Source organism: Crinia signifera, chromosome 19, assembly GCF_055691185.1.
Source record: "Crinia signifera chromosome 19, ASM5569118v1, whole genome shotgun sequence".
NCBI classification, from domain to species: Eukaryota; Metazoa; Chordata; class Amphibia; order Anura; family Myobatrachidae; genus Crinia; species Crinia signifera.
This window is the reverse complement of record NC_139226.1, coordinates 143,797,683-143,817,163: the sequence shown is the minus strand read 5'-3', so window position 1 is coordinate 143,817,163 and position 19,481 is coordinate 143,797,683. Positions and strand designations below refer to the sequence as shown.

At 53.0% G+C, this 19,481-nt stretch overlaps 1 protein-coding gene across 3 annotated transcripts in view; it reads right to left on the bottom strand.

The window, feature by feature from the left end:
- Positions 1-19,481, bottom strand: part of CRTAM (cytotoxic and regulatory T cell molecule) — a 67,379-nt gene that overhangs the window by 24,574 nt on the left and 23,324 nt on the right. For 2 of the 3 annotated variants that reach the window (XM_083163580.1, XM_083163579.1), the window contains exons 2-5: positions 14,637-14,774; positions 13,771-13,923; positions 9,273-9,419; positions 4,056-4,217 (exon numbers count right to left, since the gene is read on the bottom strand). In XM_083163580.1, the coding sequence (XP_083019706.1) occupies positions 4,056-4,217; positions 9,273-9,419; positions 13,771-13,923; positions 14,637-14,774 (600 nt within the window). Of the gene's footprint in view, positions 1-4,055; positions 4,218-9,272; positions 9,420-13,770; positions 13,924-14,636; positions 14,775-18,280; positions 19,198-19,481 lie in introns of those variants that run through there. The other variant, XM_083163581.1, reaches the window with a different exon arrangement.

Below are 19,481 nucleotides of genomic sequence, written 5' to 3'. Positions count from 1 at the left end.
GTAACATGTGCACTGCAGGTGGGGCTGATGTAACATGTGCACTGCAGGTGGGGCTGATGTAACATGTGCACTGCAGGTGGGGCTGATGTAACATGTGTACTGCAGGTGGGGCTGATGTAACGTGCGCACTGCAGGTGGGGCTGATGTAACGTGTGCACTGCAGGTTGGGCTGATGTAACATGTGTACTGCAGGTGGGGCTGATGTAACGTGCGCACTGCAGGTGGGGCTGATGTAACGTGTGCACTGCAGGTGGGGCTGATGTAACGTGTGCACTGCAGGTGGGGCTGATGTAACGTGTGTACTGCAGGTGGGGCTGATGTAACATGTGCACTGCAGGTGGGGCTGATGTAACAGGTGCACTGCAGGTGTGGCTGATGTAACATGTGCACTGCAGGTGGGGCTGATGTAACATGTGCACTGCAGGTGGGGCTGATGTAACATGTGCACTGCAGGTGTGGCTGATGTAACATGTGCACTGCAGCTGGGGCTGATGTAACGTGCGCACTGCAGGTGGGGCTGATGTAACATGTGCACTGCAGGTGGGGCTGATGTAACAGGTGTACTGCAGGTGGGGCTGATGTAACGTGTGCACTGCAGGTGGGGCTGATGTAACGTGCGCACTGCAGGTGGGGCTGATGTAACAGGTGCACTGCAGGTGTGGCTGATGTAACATGTGCACTGCAGGTGGGGCTGATGTAACATGTGTACTGCAGGTGGGGCTGATGTAACATGTGCACTGCAGGTGGGGCTGATGTAACAGATGCACTGCAGGTGGGGCTGATGTAACAGTTGCACTGCAGGTGGGGCTGATGTAACGTGTGCACTGCAGGTGGGGCTGATGTAATAGGTGCACTGCAGGTGGGGCTGATGTAACAGTTGCACTGCAGGTGGGGCTGATGTAACAGTTGCACTGCAGGTGGGACTGATGTTACGGGTGCACTGCAGGTGGTGCTGATCTAATATGTGCACTGCAGGTGGGGCTGATGTAACAGTTGCACTGCAGGTGGGGCTGATGTAACATGTGCACTGCAGGTGGGGCTGATGTAATAGGTGCACTGCAGGTGGGGCTGATGTAATAGGTGCACTGCAGGTGGGGCTGATGTAATAGGTGCACTGCAGGTGGGGCTGATGTAACATGTGCACTGCAGCTGGGGCTGATGTAACAGGGGTACTGCAGGTGGGGCTGATGTAACGTGCGCACTGCAGGTGGGGCTGATGTAACGTGTGCACTGCAGGTGGGGCTGATGTAACAGGTGCACTGCAGGTGTGGCTGATGTAACATGTGCACTGCAGGTGGGGCTGATGTAACATGTGCACTGCAGGTGGGGCTGATGTAACATGTGTACTGCAGGTGGGGCTGATGTAACATGTGCACTGCAGGTGGGGCTGATGTAACAGATGCACTGCAGGTGGGGCTGATGTAACAGTTGCACTGCAGGTGGGGCTGATGTAACGTGTGCACTGCAGGTGGGGCTGATGTAATAGGTGCACTGCAGGTGGGGCTGATGTAACATGTGCACTGCAGGTGGGGCTGATGTAATAGGTGCACTGCAGGTGGGGCTGATGTAACATGTGCACTGCAGGTGGGGCTGATGTAATAGGTGCACTGCAGGTGGGGCTGATGTAACAGTTGCACTGCAGGTGGGGCTGATGTAACATGTGCACTGCAGGTGGGGCTGATGTAATAGGTGCACGGCAGGTGGGGCTGATGTAACATGTGCACTGCAGGTGGGGCTGATGTAACAGTTGCACTGCAGGTGGGACTGATGTTACGGGTGCACTGCAGGTGGTGCTGATCTAATATGTGCACTGCAGGTGGGGCTGATGTAACAGTTGCACTGCAGGTGGGGCTGATGTAACATGTGCACTGCAGGTGGGGCTGATGTAATAGGTGCACTGCAGGTGGGGCTGATGTAATAGGTGCACTGCAGGTGGGGCTGATGTAATAGGTGCACTGCAGGTGGGGCTGATGTAACATGTGCACTGCAGCTGGGGCTGATGTAACAGGTGTACTGCAGGTGGGGCTGATGTAACGTGCGCACTGCAAGTGGGGCTGATGTAACGTGTGCACTGCAGGTGGGGCTGATGTAACAGGTGCACTGCAGGTGTGGCTGATGTAACATGTGCACTGCAGGTGGGGCTGATGTAACATGTGTACTGCAGGTGGGGCTGATGTAACATGTGCACTGCAGGTGGGGCTGATGTAACAGATGCACTGCAGGTGGGGCTGATGTAACAGTTGCACTGCAGGTGGGGCTGATGTAACGTGTGCACTGCAGGTGGGGCTGATGTAATAGGTGCACTGCAGGTGGGGCTGATGTAACATGTGCACTGCAGGTGGGGCTGATGTAATAGGTGCACTGCAGGTGGGGCTGATGTAACAGTTGCACTGCAGGTGGGGCTGATGTAACATGTGCACTGCAGGTGGGGCTGATGTAATAGGTGCACGGCAGGTGGGGCTGATGTAACAGTTGCACTGCAGGTGGGACTGATGTTACGGGTGCACTGCAGGTGGGGCTGATGTAATAGGTGCACTGCAGGTGGGGCTGATGTAACAGTTGCACTGCAGGTGGGGCTGATGTAACATGTGCACTGCAGGTGGGGCTGATGTAATAGGTGCACTGCAGGTGGGGCTGATGTAATAGGTGCACTGCAGGTGGGGCTGATGTAATAGGTGCACTGCAGGTGGGGCTAATGTAACCTGTGCACTGCAGGTGGCGCTTTTCTGCTTTGCTAACATAGAGGAATGTGGCCAGAAGTGTGAATCATTTCACTGGACAGCACAGGATCATACTGACTATTACAAGGTAGTAATGGATATATAAACCGAGTGCCACACAACACAGCCAACAGACCATGGCCCCACCACACAACAGACCATGGCCCCGCCACACAACAGACCATGGCCCCGCCACACAACAGACCATGGCCCCGCCACACAACAGACCATGGCCCCGCCACACAACAGACCACGGCCCTGCCACACAACAGACCATGGCCCCGCCACACAACAGACCATGGCCCCGCCACACAACAGACCATGGCCCCGCCACACAACAGACCATGGCCCCGCCATACCTCACCAGCGCTCCTGTCCTGTTCTTCCCTTTCTCTACTTCACCTTCAGTCTCCTCGACAATTTCCACACCTACTTCTGAACTGATGCTGATTTTAGTTCTACCAGCTATACTCCTATTTATACTGTATTTTTCAACACACCCTGTACGTTACCTTGTCATTTGTTTTTTGTTTGCTATGTACGGCGCTGCGGACACTTTGCGGCGCCTTATAAATAAACGTACTACTACTACTACAACACAGCCAACAGTCTACAGACCTGCCACACACCACAGCCAACAAACCATGGCCCTGCCACACAACACAGCCAACAAACCACGGCCCTGCCACACAACACAGCCAACAGACCATGGCCCTTCAACACAGCACAGCCAACAGACCACGGACCTGCCACACAACACAGCCAACAAACCATGGCCCTTCAACACAGCACAGCCAACAGACCACGGCCTGCCACACAACACAGCCAACAGATCACAGCCCTGCCACACAACACAGCCAACAGACCACGGCCTGCCACACAACACAGCCAACAGACCATGGCCCTGCCACACAACACAGCCAACAGTCTACAGACCTGCCACACACCACAACCAACAAACCATGACCCTGCCACACAACACAGCCAACAGACCACGGACCTGCCACACAACACAGCCAACAGACCACGGACCTGCCACACAACACAGCCAACAGACCACGGACCTGCCACACAACACAGCCAACAGACCATGAACCTTTAACACAACACAGCCAACAGACCACGGACCTGCCACACAACACAGCCAACAGACCACAGACCTGCCACACAACACAGCCAACAGACCACAGCCCTTCAACACAACACACCCAACATACCATGGCCCTGCCACACAACACAGCCAACAGATCACAGCCCTGCCACACAACACAGCCAACAGTCTACAGACCTGCCACACACCACAGCCAACAGGCCACAATAAAACAAAGTACTCACACAATATGGAGAAGGTAAAGGATGCAGTGAGGTTTCCTGAGGACAGAGTTCTGTGTCTGACAATACATATGGCGGCAGACGTGTGGGAAATAGGGAGGATCCGCAGCGTACTGCTAGCTGTGCATCGCTTCCCGACACTGTCAATGGTGTTATTGTTATTACCTTCAAAACAGAAGACAGACATTTAAACATGGTGCAGTAACCCATGGCAACCAGGGTCTGCCATATATTCAGTATAGTAATGTAAATGCCTGCTCAGGTGATGGGGGTTACAGCTTCTTATATATCTTTCATCCAGTAGATGAAATATAATTAATAACTGACTAATATAACGGTCTGGCAAGGAAGCTACAAAAAGCAACACTATATTATAAATGTCAGCTGCAGGTGTTATTGTAATGAGTAAGACACTAACCGGCATCACCCATGTGGTCTGACAGAGATCTGAGGCTTATTTATCATGTGTGAAAACTCGCTCAAAACCCACAGTTTTGGCTCTACCCGCAATGCAAGGCACAGACATTCCACAGACCCCGAGTGTGACTGCGGGGCACAGACATTCCACAGACCCCGAGTGTGACTATGGTGCACAGACATTCCACAGACCCTGAGTGTGACTGCGGGGCACAGACATTCCACAGACCCCGAGTGTGACTGCGGGGCACAGACATTCCACAGACCCCGAGTGTGACTGCGGGGCACAGACATTCCACAGACCCCGAGTGTGACTGCGGGGCACAGACATTCCACTGACCCCGAGTGTGACTGCGGGGCACAGACATTCCACTGACCCCGAGTGTGACTGCGGGGCACAGACATTCCAATGACCCCGAGTGTGACTACAGGGCACAGACATTCCACTGACCCCGAGTGTGACTACGGGGCACAGACATTCCACTGACCCCGAGTGTGACTGCGGGGCACAAACATTCCACTGACCCCGAGTGTGACGGCGGGGCACAGACATTCCACTGACCCCGAGTGTGACTACAGGGCACAGACATTCCACTGACCCCGAGTGTGACTGCGGGGCACAGACATTCCACTGACCCCGAGTGTGACTACGGGGCACAGACATTCCACTGACCCCGAGTGTGACTGCGGGGCACAAACATTCCACTGACCCCGAGTGTGACGGCGGGGCACAGACATTCCACTGACCCCGAGTGTGACGGCGGGGCACAGACATTCCACAGACCCTGAGTGTGACTGCGGGGCACAGACATTCCACTGACCCCGAGTGTGACTGCGGGGCACAGACATTCCACAGACCCTGAGTGTGACTGCGGGGCACAGACATTCCACAGACCCTGAGTGTGACTGCGGGGCACAGACATTCCACAGACCCTGAGTGTGACTGCGGGGCACAGACATTCCACAGACCCCGAGTGTGACTGCGGGGCACAGACATTACACAGACCCCGAGTGTGACTGCGGGGCACAGACATTCCACTGACCCCGAGTGTGACTGCGGGGCACAGACATTCCACAGACCCCGAGTGTGACTGCGGGGCACAGACATTCCACAGACCCCGAGTGTGACTGCGGGGCACAGACATTCCACAGACCCCGAGTGTGACTGCGGGGCACAGACATTCCACAGACCCCGAGTGTGACTACAGGGCACAGACATTCCACTGACCCCGAGTGTGACTGCGGGGCACAGACATTCCACTGACCCCGAGTGTGACTGCGGGGCACAGAAATTCCACTGACCCCGAGTGTGACTGCGGGGCACAGACATTTCAATGACCCAGAGTGTGACTGCGGGGCACAGACATTCCACAGACCCCGAGTGTGACTACGGGGCACAGACATTCCACAGACCGCGAGTGTGACTGCGGGGCACAGACATTCCACAGACCCCGAGTGTGACTGCGGGGCACAAACATTCCACTGACCCCGAGTGTGACAGCGGGGCACAGACATTCCACAGACCCTGAGTGTGACGGCGGGGCACAGACATTCCACTGACCCCGAGTGTGACTGCGGGGCACAGACATTCCACAGACCCTGAGTGTGACTGCGGGGCACAGACATTCCACAGACCCTAAGTGTGACTGCGGGGCACAGACCCCGAGTGTGACTGCGGGGCACAGACATTCCACAGACCCCGAGTGTGACTGCGGGGCACGGACATTCCACAGACCCCGAGTGTGACTACAGGGCACAGACATTCCACTGACCCCGAGTGTGACTGCGGGGCACAGACATTCCACTGACCCCGAGTGTGACTGCGGGGCACAGACATTCCACTGACCCCGAGTGTGACTGCGGGGCACAGACATTCCACTGACCCCGAGTGTGACTGCGGGGCACAGACATTCCAATGACCCCGAGTGTGACTGCGGGGCACAGACATTCCACAGACCCCGAGTGTGACTACGGGGCACAGACATTCCACAGACCCCGAGTGTGACTACAGGGCACAGACATTCCACAGACCCCGAGTGTGACTGCGGGGCACAAACATTCCACTGACCCCGAGTGTGACGGCGGGGCACAGACATTCCACTGACCCCGAGTGTGACCGCGGGGCACAGAAATTCCACTGACTCCGAGTGTGACTGCGGGGCACAGACATTCCACAGACCCTGAGTGTGACTGCGGGGCACAGACCCCGAGTGTGACTGCGGGGCACAGACATTCCACAGACCCCGAGTGTGACTGCGGGGCACAGACATTCCACTGACCCCGAGTGTGACTGCGGGGCACAGACATTCCACTGACCCCGAGTGTGACTGCGGGGAACAGACATTCCACTGACCCCGAGTGTGACTGCGGGGCACAGACATTCCACTGACCCCGAGTGTGACTGCGGGGCACAGACATTTCAATGACCCCGAGTGTGACTGCGGGGCACAGACATTCCACAGACCCCGAGTGTGACTACGGGGCACAGACATTCCACAGACCCCGAGTGTGACTACGGGGCACAGACATTCCACAGACCCCGAGTGTGACTACGGGGCACAGACATTCCACTGACCCCGAGTGTGACTGCGGGGCACAGACATTCCACTGACTCTGAGGCACAGACATTACACTGAACCAGAGTGTGACTGTGGGGCACAGACATTCCACTGACCCCGAGTGTGACTGCGGGGCACAGACATTCCACTGACTCTGAGGCACAGACATTCCACTGACCCCGAGTGTGACTACGGGGCACAGACATTCCACTGACCCCGAGTGTGACTGCGGGGCACAAACATTCCACTGACCCCGAGTGTGACGGCGGGGCACAGACATTCCACTGACCCCGAGTGTGACTGCGGGGCACAGACATTCCACTGACCCCGAGTGTGACTGCGGGGCACAGACATTCCACAGACCCTGAGTGTGACTGCGGGGCACAGACATTCCACAGACCCCGAGTGTGACTGCGGGGCACAGACATTCCACAGACCCCGAGTGTGACTGCGGGGCACAGACATTCCACTGACCCCGAGTGTGACTGCGGGGCACAGACATTCCACAGACCCCGAGTGTGACTGCGGGGCACAGACATTCCACAGACCCCGAGTGTGACTGCGGGGCACAGACATTCCACAGACCCCGAGTGTGACTACGGGGCACAGACATTCCACTGACCCCGAGTGTGACTGCGGGGCACAGACATTCCACTGACCCCGAGTGTGACTGCGGGGCACAGAAATTCCACTGACCCCGAGTGTGACTACAGGGCACAGACATTCCACTGACCCCGAGTGTGACTGCGGGGCACAGACATTCCACTGACCCCGAGTGTGACTGCGGGGCACAGAAATTCCAGTGACCCCGAGTGTGACTGCGGGGCACAGACATTTCAATGACCCCGAGTGTGACTGCGGGGCACAGACATTCCACAGACCCCGAGTGTGACTACGGGGCACAGACATTCCACAGACCCCGAGTGTGACTACGGGGCACAGACATTCCACAGACCCCGAGTGTGACTGCGGGGCACAAACATTCCACTGACCCCGAGTGTGACAGCGGGGCACAGACATTCCACAGACCCTGAGTGTGACTGCGGGGCACAGACATTCCACTGACCCCGAGTGTGACTGCGGGGCACAGACATTCCACAGACCCTGAGTGTGACTGCGGGGCACAGACATTCCACAGACCCTAAGTGTGACTGCGGGGCACAGACCCCGAGTGTGACTGCGGGGCACAGACATTCCACAGACCCCGAGTGTGACTGCGGGGCACAGACATTCCACAGACCCCGAGTGTGACTACAGGGCACAGACATTCCACTGACCCCGAGTGTGACTGCGGGGCACAGACATTCCACTGACCCCGAGTGTGACTGCGGGGCACAGACATTCCACTGACCCCGAGTGTGACTGCGGGGCACAGACATTCCAATGACCCCGAGTGTGACTGCGGGGCACAGACATTCCACAGACCCCGAGTGTGACTACGGGGCACAGACATTCCACAGACCCCGAGTGTGACTACAGGGCACAGAAATTCCACAGACCCCGAGTGTGACTGCGGGGCACAAACATTCCACTGACCCCGAGTGTGACGGCGGGGCACAGACATTCCACTGACCCTGAGTGTGACCGCGGGGCACAGACATTCCACTGACTCCGAGTGTGACTGCGGGGCACAGACATTCCACAGACCCTGAGTGTGACTGGGGGGCACAGACCCCGAGTGTGATTGCGGGGCACAGACATTCCACAGACCCCGAGTGTGACTGCGGGGCACAGACATTCCACTGACCCCGAGTGTGACTACAGGGCACAGACATTCCACTGACCCCGAGTGTGACTGCGGGGAACAGACATTCCACTGACCCCGAGTGTGACTGCGGGGCACAGACATTCCACTGACCCCGAGTGTGACTGCGGGGCACAGACATTTCAATGACCCCGAGTGTGACTGCGGGGCACAGACATTCCACAGACCCCGAGTGTGACTACGGGGCACATACATTCCACAGACCCCGAGTGTGACTACGGGGCACAGACATTCCACAGACCCCGAGTGTGACTACGGGGCACAGACATTCCACTGACCCCGAGTGTGACTGCGGGGCACAGACATTCCACTGACTCTGAGGCACAGACATTACACTGAACCTGAGTGTGACTGCGGGGCACAGACATTCCACTGACCCCGAGTGTGACTGCGGGGCACAGACATTCCACTGACTCTGAGGCACAGACATTACACTGAACCTGAGTGTGACTGCGGGGCACAGACATTCCACTGACTCACCAAACACCTCTGTGTGGCTGGCATCCACCAGCCAGGTAAGCCTGGGACAAGGCCAGCTTCCCTCTGTCCGGCAGCATATGGCATATTCATCTTTCCAGCCTTTTCCAGGATTATGACTGACTGCTATCACAGGCTGGGATGGGATAGCTAGTACAGAATCACATGTATTAGAAAGTATATAGTATCCCTTATCCAAATATCCGTTATTCAAATTATTCAGAAAACCATACATTCCAGAAAGTGGAAACGTTGTTGTTGTTGTTGTTGTTGTTGTTGTTGTTGTTGTTGTTGTTGTTAAAAGCACTACTGGAAACATCTGTAACAGCACTACTGGGGACATGATATGTAACTGGCACTACTGGGGACATGATATGTAACTGGCACTACTGGGGACATGATGTGTAACTGGCACTACTGGAAACATCTCTAACAGCACTACTGGGGACATGATATGTAACTGGCACTACTGGAAACATCTGTAACAGCACTACTGGGGACATGATATGTAACTGGCACTACTGGGGAAATGATATGTAACTGGCACTGCTGAGGATATGATATGTAACTGGCACTACTGGGGACATGATATGTATATGGCACTACTGAGGATCTGATATGTAACTGGCACTACTGAGGATATGATATGTTAATGGCACTACTGGGGACATGATATGTAACTGGCACTACTGGGGGCATGATATGTAACTGGCACTACTGAGGATATGATATGTTAATGGCACTACTGGGGACATGATATGTAACTGGCACTACTGGGGGCATGATATGTAACTGGCACTACTGAGGATATGATATGTTAATGGCACTACTGGGGACATGATATGTATATGGCACTACTGAGGATCTGATATGTAACTGGCACTACTGAGGATATGATATGTAACTGGCACTACTGAAGACATGATATGTAACTGGCACTACTGAGGATATGATATGTAACTGGCACTACTGAGGATATGATATGTAACTGGCACTACTTGGGACATGATATGTAACTGGCACTACTGAGGATATGATATGTAACTGGCACTACTGAGGATATGATATGTAACTGGCACTACTGGGGACATGATACGTAACTGGCACTACTGAGGATATGATATGTAACTGGCACTACTGAGGATATGATATGTAACTGGCACTACTGAGTATATGATATGTAACTGGCACTACTGGGGACATGATACGTAACTGGCACTACTGAGGATATGATATGTAACTGGCACTACTGAGGATATGATGTGTAACTGGCACTACTGAGGATATCATATGTAACTGGCACTACTGAGGATATGATATGTAACTGGCACTACTGAGAATATGATATGTAACTGGCACTAAATATGTGCAAGAAAACGGTTGCTTGCCATTACATGTCAGAGCCTGATATAGGACACAAACTTTGTTTCATGTTTTATGCACAAATAAAATATATTTGTTTGTATTTCATGTGTTTGAGATATATATATATATATATATATATATATATATATATATATATATATATATATATATATATATATATATATATATATACACAGCACAAATGCAGGATACCTCAAGATACATCATTGAATTATAAAAATATTCTGAAATATGGAATAATCTGTTATCCCAAATTCTTCTGGTCCCGAGAATTTTAGATAAGGGATACTCAACCTGTAATATAAAGGAACTATCCAATAATAATAATACTCTTTTTTTATTTGAGCTAACAATGTAATAAGGTGCTTTCACATGACTGCCCAAAGATAACGATCTTCCAGATCAATACCTGGGGGACTTAAATACTGTATACTGTATGCAGATTATTACCCAAAACCACCTATATTCAAAGAGTAATTGCAACACTTATTGCAGGACTCCTTTCACACCTTGGCTACATACATGTAAAAGTCCCACTCTTCTGTAATAGTCCCTCTCTCGGTCCCACTGTTCTGTAATAGTCCCTCTCTCGATCCCACTGTTCTGTAATAGTCCCTCTCTCGATCCCACTGTTCTGTAATAGTACCTCTCTCAGTCCCACTGTTCTGTAATAGTCCCTCTCTCAGTCCCACTGTTCTGTAATAGTCCCTCTCTCGATCCCACTGTTCTGTAATAGTCCCTCTCTCAGTCCGCACTGTTCTGTAATAGTCCCTCTCTCAGTCCACACTGTTCTGTAATAGTCTCTCTCTCAGTCCCACTGTTCTGTAATAGTCTCTCTCTCAGTCCGCACTGTTCTGTAATTGTCCCTCTCTCAGTCCGCACTGTTCTGTAATTGTCCCTCTCTCAGTCCCACTGTTCTGTAATAGTCCCTCTCTCAGTCCCACTGTTCTGTAATAGTCCCTCTCTCAGTCCGCACTGTTTTGTAATAGTCCCTCTCTCAGTCCCACTGTTCTGTAATAGTCCCTCTCTCAGTCCGCACTGTTCTGTAATAGTCCCTCTCTCAGTCCCACTGTTCTGTAATAGTCCCTCTCTCAGTCCCACTGTAGTCCCTCTCTCAGTCCGCACTGTTCTGTAATAGTCCCTTGCTGCCCGGCGCTGCATTGCCGAGTATATCTATTGGTTCTGACTCATTGTACAACTCACTAGCTGAAGCCCAGGAGTCCTACTTAGTCCTGGCATATACAGCAGACGCCCAGAGTTCCCTCGCTGACAGTTTATGTACTGTATGTAGGCACTTTATTCAGGTTCTTTCTGTCTGTCCTGTGCTGTCACTTGCAGCGCTCGCTGTGTCCTGTGCTGTCACTTGCAGCGCTCGCTGTGTCCTGTGCTGTCACTTGCAGCGCTCGCTGTGTCCTGTGCTGTCACTTGCAGCGCTCGCTGTGTCCTGTGCTGTCACTTGCAGCGCTCGCTGTGTCCTGTGCTGTCACTTGCAGCGCTCGCTGTGTCCTGTGCTGTCACTTGCAGCGCTCGCTGCGTCCTGTGCTGTCACTTGCAGCGCCCGCTGTGTCCTGAGCTGTCACTTGCAGCGCCCGCTTTGTCCTGTGCTGTCACTTGCAGCGCCCGCTGTGTCCTGTGCTGTCACTTGCTGCACCCGCTGTGTCCTGTGCTGTCACTTGCAGCGCCCGCTGTGTCCTGTGCTGTCACTTGCAGCGCCCGCTGTGTCCTGTGCTGTCACTTGCAGCGCCCGCTGTGTCCTGTGCTGTCACTTGCAGCGCCCGCTGTGCCCTGTGCTGTCACTTGCTGCACCCGCTGTGTCCTGTGCTGTCACTTGCAGCGCCCGCTGTGTCCTGTGCTGTCACTTGCAGCACCCGCTGTGTCCTGTGCTGTCACTTGCAGCACCCTTTGTGTCCTGTGCTGTCACTTGCAGCGCTCGCTGTGTCCTGTGCTGTCACTTGCAGCACCTGCTGTGTCCTGTGCTGTCACTTGCAGCGCTCGCTGTGTCCTGTGCTGTCACTTGCAGCGCCCGGTGTGTCCTGTGCTGTTGTATCCTCACTTGCAGCGCTCACTGTGTCCTGTGCTGTCACTTGCAGCGCCCGCTGTGTCCTGTGCTGTTGTATCCTCACTTGCAGCACCCGCTGTGTCCTGTGCTGTCACTTGCAGCGCCCGCTGTGTCCTGTGCTGTTGTATCCTCACTTGCAGCGCCCGCTGTGTCCTGTGCTGTTGTATCCTCACTTGCAGCGCTCGCTGTGTCCTGTGCTGTTGTATCCTCACTTGCAGCGCTCGCTGTGTCCTGTGCTGTCACTTGCAGCGCTCGCTGTGTCCTGTGCTGTCACTTGCAGCGCTTGCTGTGTCCTGTGCTGTCACTTGCAGCGCTCGCTGTGTCCTGTGCTGTCACTTGCAGCGCTCGCTGTGTCCTGTGCTGTTGTATCCTCACTTGCAGCGCCCGCTGTGTCCTGTGCTGTTGTATCCTCACTTGCAGCGCTCGCTGTGTCCTGTGCTGTCACTTGCAGCGCTCGCTGTGTCCTGTGCTGTCACTTGCAGCGCTCGCTGTGTCCTGTGCTGTTGTATCCTCACTTCCAGCGCCCGCTGTGTCCTGTGCTGTTGTATCCTCACTTGCAGCGCTCGCTGTGTCCTGTGCTGTTGTATCCTCACTTGCAGCGCTCGCTGTGTCCTGTGCTGTTGTATCCTCACTTGCAGCGCCCGCTGTGTCCTGTGCTGTTGTATCCTCACTTGCAGCGCCCGCTGTGTCCTGTGCTGTTGTATCCTCACTTGCTGCACCCGCTGTGTCCTGTGCTGTTGTATCCTCACTTGCGAGCCACGCCAGGGGATGTGCCACACCTATTGGGGCTATATGTGCTCAGCTGTCATCATTGATACCATGATTTCATGCTGACCTTTTTCATATTGACGTTTAGCATGTCAACATTTTGCTTGTGTAGACCTTTTATGAGTGTCGATGTTATGCATGCCGACCTTTTGTCAATGTGTCTATCTTGTGTGTCAACCATTTAATTTTGAGCTATTGACTGTCAACCTAGACACTGTCCTGTGATCCACACCCGTGGGACTAATACATGTTGTCGGATCTATTGAGGTCGGGATCCCCGTCTCTTACCAAACACGGTGACCTCCACTTCCTGGCTCTGCACCGGGTAACTGAAGAAGAAACAGGTGTAGGTTCCACCGTCCGCACGCGTCACATTGGATAAGCGGATAATTAGTGTATTGCGCAGGTGCCGGACTAACTGGAATCTTCTGTCTTTCAGAACTGTAACAGGTAACGATCTGTGTTACACTATGTAACTATATATATGCGGCAGCATCGCGGCGGCTGTATATTAATATATACCGCCCTCTGGCATAAAACACATAGGGCCAAATGCACCAAATCCATTCCAAAAGTGATAAAGTACCAGCTGATCAGCTCCTAATTGTCACGTTACAGCTGGTGTTACAATGGCAGTTAGGGGCCGGTTGCAGTTTATCACGTTTTGAAGCTTGGAGCATCTGGCCCATATCTGGGTGGACAAATACTCCATTAATCTTTATATATTTACAGAGCTAAATAACAAAGGGATCTATGTACAAAGCCTCAGAAAGAGATAAAGTACCAGCCAACCAGCTACCAGTCTGTAGCATGGCAAGAACTGATTGGCTGGTACTGTATCTCTTTAAGGTTTAGTAGATACCCCCAAAGTATCAGGGATCAGTCCCAGATCCAGCATCACCATCCTCGGAACGTTTCTCTGTTTATTGTACTTTATATTTGGATACTGATGAAATGATGAGGAATCTACTGTTAGTAAATCTGATGAATGGCCCTCATATATTTATTTATTTCATTTAATTATTTAATTGCTGCTGTGTGCAGGTGGAGTACAGTTCTCTTCAATAAATTCTGCTCCACCTGCACCTGTGACAAACATCTGCGGAGGCTGCTGCAGCTTCAGCTGACATGAGGTTTGTGGTTACCGTACCCACCTTTCTCCCCGTTAAGGAAAGCGACGTAGCCGCTTGGCGTGAGCCACTGCATCGCAGAGCGTTCCCCCCTAGGAAAGGCACACCTCAGAGTCACTGTCCCTCCTTCTGTCACCCTGAGAGGCGAGGCGTGAAATTCCGCTGCAAGAAATAGTCGTGGTTAGATCCCCCCACACTGCACAGGATGTAACCCTGGTCCTTTGTGTGTCACATGCGCTGACGTGTCATACTGGAAATAATTATATATAATAAAGGTAAAACATTTCCCCCCAGTTCACCAACTAATAACCACTCGGAAATTGCCGCCACTGAATAGTCTGAATACAATCTTCCATATTGTACATTGTGACCGATTCTGATGTACAAACTATATGCACAACCTGATATACACCCCTCGCCCCGTCCCCCCCAAATCTTAAACGGTTCATCTAACTGCCTCCCGCACGCAGATTCCCTGTATGGGAAGAGGGCGGGCAGCTGACATCCGGCATTCGTGCCACCGGCAGTTTATCATGGGAATGACCTCAGCCCGCCGCCCCAAGCCCCCCACCTGCACTGCTCTGTGCAAACTGTCAGTTAGCTGCACCCACTCACACATGCACATAAATACATTGCTCCCCCGTGCGAATGCGCAGGGGTGCGATCAGACCAGAATCAGGGCCATAGTGTGCAATTCAAGTGCACAATCTGGAACCTGATCCCTAGGGAGAGGAACAGTGGGGTCTACCAGGGGGTTCCCCTGTACCCCGATAGGCCAGTGTGGCCCTGTACCCCGATAGGCCAGTGTGGCCCTGTACCATGTCACTGTGGGCCAGATGTACTAAGCCTTGAATAGTGATAAAATGGAGAGTGATCAACCACCAGCCAATCAGCTTCTGTCATTTTTCAAACCCAGCCTGTAAAATGAAGGTTAGGGGCTGATTGGCTGGCGGTTTATCACTCTCTATTTTATCACGTTTAAAGCTTAGCACTGGCCCTGGATGAGGATAATGTGCTGTACAAATGATTCGATGACTGAAACCTGACACATTGCTGCAACAATAGATGCCAATAATACCCAGTAAGCAGAGATAATACAATACATTCTGCTTCACCTGCTAAGATCTGTGTAAGGCCGATGCTGAGGCCGATGCTGAGCGATGTACTTATGCCCAGATTGTGCAGCACACATCGCTGACACACATTGCAATGCACCATCAATGTCTGCTGAGCGATCTGTGCTGACTATCGATGTCTGCTGAGCTATCTGTGCTGACCAGTGATCTGTGCTGACCAGTGATCTGTGCTGACCAGCGATGTGCGCTGAGTTATCTGTGCTGACCAGTGATGTGTGCTGAGCGATCTGTGCTGACCAGTGATGTGTGCTGAGCGATCTGTGCTGACCAGTGATGTGTGCTGAGCGATCTGTGCTGACCAGTGATGTGTGCTGAGCGATCTGTGCTGACCAGTGATGTGTGCTGAGCAGTGATCTGTGCTGACCAGCGATGTGTGCTGAGCAGTGATCTGTGCTGACCAGTGATGTGCGCTGAGCAGTGATCTGTGCTGACCAGTGATGTGTGCTGAGCGATCTGTGCTGACCTGTGATCTGTGCTGACCAGTGATGTGTGCTGAGCGATCTGTGCTGACCAGTGATGTGCACTGTGCAGTGATCTGTGCTGACCAGTGATCTGTGCTGACCAGAGATCTGTGCTGACCAGTGATCTGTGCTGACCAGTGATGTGTGCTGAGCGATCTGTGCTGACCAGTGATGTGTGATGACCAGTGATCTGTGATGACCAGTGATGTGCGCTGAGCGATCTGTGCTGACCAGTGATGTGCGCTGAGCGATCTGTGCTGACCAGTGATGTGCGCTGAGCGATCTGTGCTAACCAGCGATGTGCGCTGAGCGATCTGTGCTAACCAGTGATCTGTGATGACCAGTGATGTGTGCTTTGCGATCTGTGCTGACCAGCGATGTGTGCTGAGCGATCTGTACTGACCAGTGATCTGTGCTGACCAGTGATGTGCGCTGAGCGATCTGTGCTAACCAGCGATGTGTGCTGACCAGTGATCTGTGATGACCAGTGATCTGTGCTGACCAGTGATCTGTGCTGACCAGTGATGTGTGCTGAGCGATCTGTGCTGACCAGTGATGTGTGATGACCAGTGATCTGTGATGACCAGTGATGTGCGCTGAGCGATCTGTGCTGACCAGTGATGTGCGCTGAGCGATCTGTGCTGACCAGTGATGTGCGCTGAGCGATCTGTGCTAACCAGCGATGTGCGCTGAGCGATCTGTGCTAACCAGTGATCTGTGATGACCAGTGATGTGTGCTTTGCGATCTGTGCTGGCCAGCGATGTGTGCTGAGCGATCTGTACTGACCAGTGATCTGTGCTGACCAGTGATGTGCGCTGAGCGATCTGTGCTAACCAGCGATGTGTGCTGACCAGTGATCTGTGATGACCAGTGATGTGTGCTGAGCGATCTGTGCTGACCAGTGATGTGCGCTGAGCGATCTGTGCTAACCAGCGATGTGTGCTGACCAGTGATCTGTGATGACCAGTTATGTGCGCTGAGCGATCTGTGCTGACCAGTGATGTGCGCTGAGCGATCTGTGCTGACCAGTGATGTGCGCTGAGCGATCTGTGCTGAAGTGATCTGTGCCGACCAGTGATGTGTGCTGAGCGATCTGTGCTAACCAGCGATGTGTGCTGACCAGTGATCTGTGATGACCAGTGATGTGTGTTGAGCAGTGATCTGTGCTGACCAGTGATGTGCGCTGAGCGATCTGTGCTGACCAGTGATGTGCGCTGAGCGATCTGTGCTGAAAAGTGATCTGTGCTGACCAGTGATGTGTGCTGAGCGATCTGTGCAGACCAGTGATGTGTGCTGAGCGATCTGTGCTGACCAGCAGTGCTATTTTTGTAGGAAAATAGGTTCAGGAACTGTGGGCGGGGCAGATGTGGGCGGTGATGTGGGTGGAGCTACTAAAGGGGCAGGGCATCAATTGCTGTGGCTGTGAGAGGAGAGGGTTCGTTCGGCTGTCAGAGGGAAGGGAGGTTAGGTAGGCTGCAGGGGGGTGCTCGGTTAGATTTAGCAGCACATCCAGCCTCTTCTCCCACTATTGCCAGCAGCAAAGAATTCATTATGTACAAACACTCAGAGCTACTAAAATTTGACCAATGCCCCTGATACTATGCCGCACACCATAATGCCCCGGCACAATATGCTGCACACTGTAATGCCCGACACATTATGCCACACACCGCCATTTCTCTGAAACATGATGCAGCACACCACAATGCCTATGATACTATGCTGCACACTGTAATGCCCCTGACACCTTATGCCACACATTGCAATGCCCCTCACACCTAATACATACCTCCCAACTACGGCAGTGGAGAAAGGAACATCGTATATGTGCGTGCCGTAGGCACGCTGCAAATTTTTTGGGGCGCAGTTTTGTCGCTGTGAGGGCATGGCCAGTGCTGTGTGAACTGCTGGCCATGCCTTCAGCCCCCCTGCCTGCCTGATTAGACGCATGCAGTGTCTAATTCCCGCAGGACCGTCCCAAAAAATGGCATGTCACACAAAAATCGATACACACTGACTATACCACACCACGTTGCCCCCCAGTAAGGCTTCTAATAAATTATAAATTACCTGCTTGTTGCCAAGGCGGTTAATTTCCATTTCCAAGGTGGTTAATGTCGGTTGCCAAGGGTTGTTAATGTCCGTTACCAAGGGGTTAATATGCATTGCCAGGGGTTCTTGCTCATTGCCAATGGGGGGGTTAATGTCCGTTGCCAGGGGTTCTTGCTCGTTGCCAAGGGGGTGGGGGGAGTTAATGTCCATTGCCAGGGGTTCTTGCTCATTGCCAGGGGTTCTTGCTCGTTGCCAAGGGGGGGTTAATGTCCGTTGCCAGGGGTTCTTGCTCGTTGCCAAGGGGGGGGGGGGGGGGGAGTTAATGTCCATTGCCAGGGGTTCTTGCTCATTGCCAAGGGGTTAATATGCATTGCCAGGGGTTATTGGTTGTTGCCAAGGGGTTTATATTTGTTGCCAGGGGTTAATGCTCAGTGCCAAAGGGGGTTAATGTCCGTTGCCAAGGGGGGGGGGGGTTTAATGTCCATTACCAGGGGTTCTTGCTCATTGCCAAGGGGGAGGGGGTTTAATGTCCATTGCCAGGGGTTCTTGCTCATTACCAAGGGGTTAATATGCGTTGCCAGGGCTTATTGGATGTTGCCAAGGGGTTAATCATTTTTGCCAGGGGTTAATGCTCGTTGCCAAGGGGATTTTAATTTCCATTGCCAGGGGTTCTTGCTCATTGCCAAGGGGTTAATATGCGTTGTCAGGGCTTACAGGATGTTGCCAAGGGGTTAAGCATTTTTGCCAGGGGTTTTAGCTCGTTGCCAAGGAGGGTTAATTTCCGTTGCCAGGGGTTTTAGCTCGTTACCAAGGGGTTAATATGTGCCCGGCCACCCGCCCATGAGTTGCTGCTGCTGCCCCTGCCTTACCCTGCACACAGTGAGACAGATGCTAGAAGTCATTTTTCACTTCCAGCGTCTGACAGGGAGCACAGCTCTGCAGCGTTACCAGGAAGTCGCAGAGCTGTGCTTCCTGTCAGACGCTAGAGGTGAACTATGACTTCTAGCGTCTGTCTCACTGTGTGCAGGGGATACCAGGGGCAAAAAAACAGTTTGTATCCCTATTGCACACTGAATGAGAAATATACATATAATAAACAGATAATACAGAGATCTTGGTTGCATATATCTGCAGATATAGGGTTAAGCCCCCAGGCCGTACGTCAAGGCGTCTCTGTCACTGGGGGTCCCTAACACTGGGTATGGGTCTGGGGTGTGGG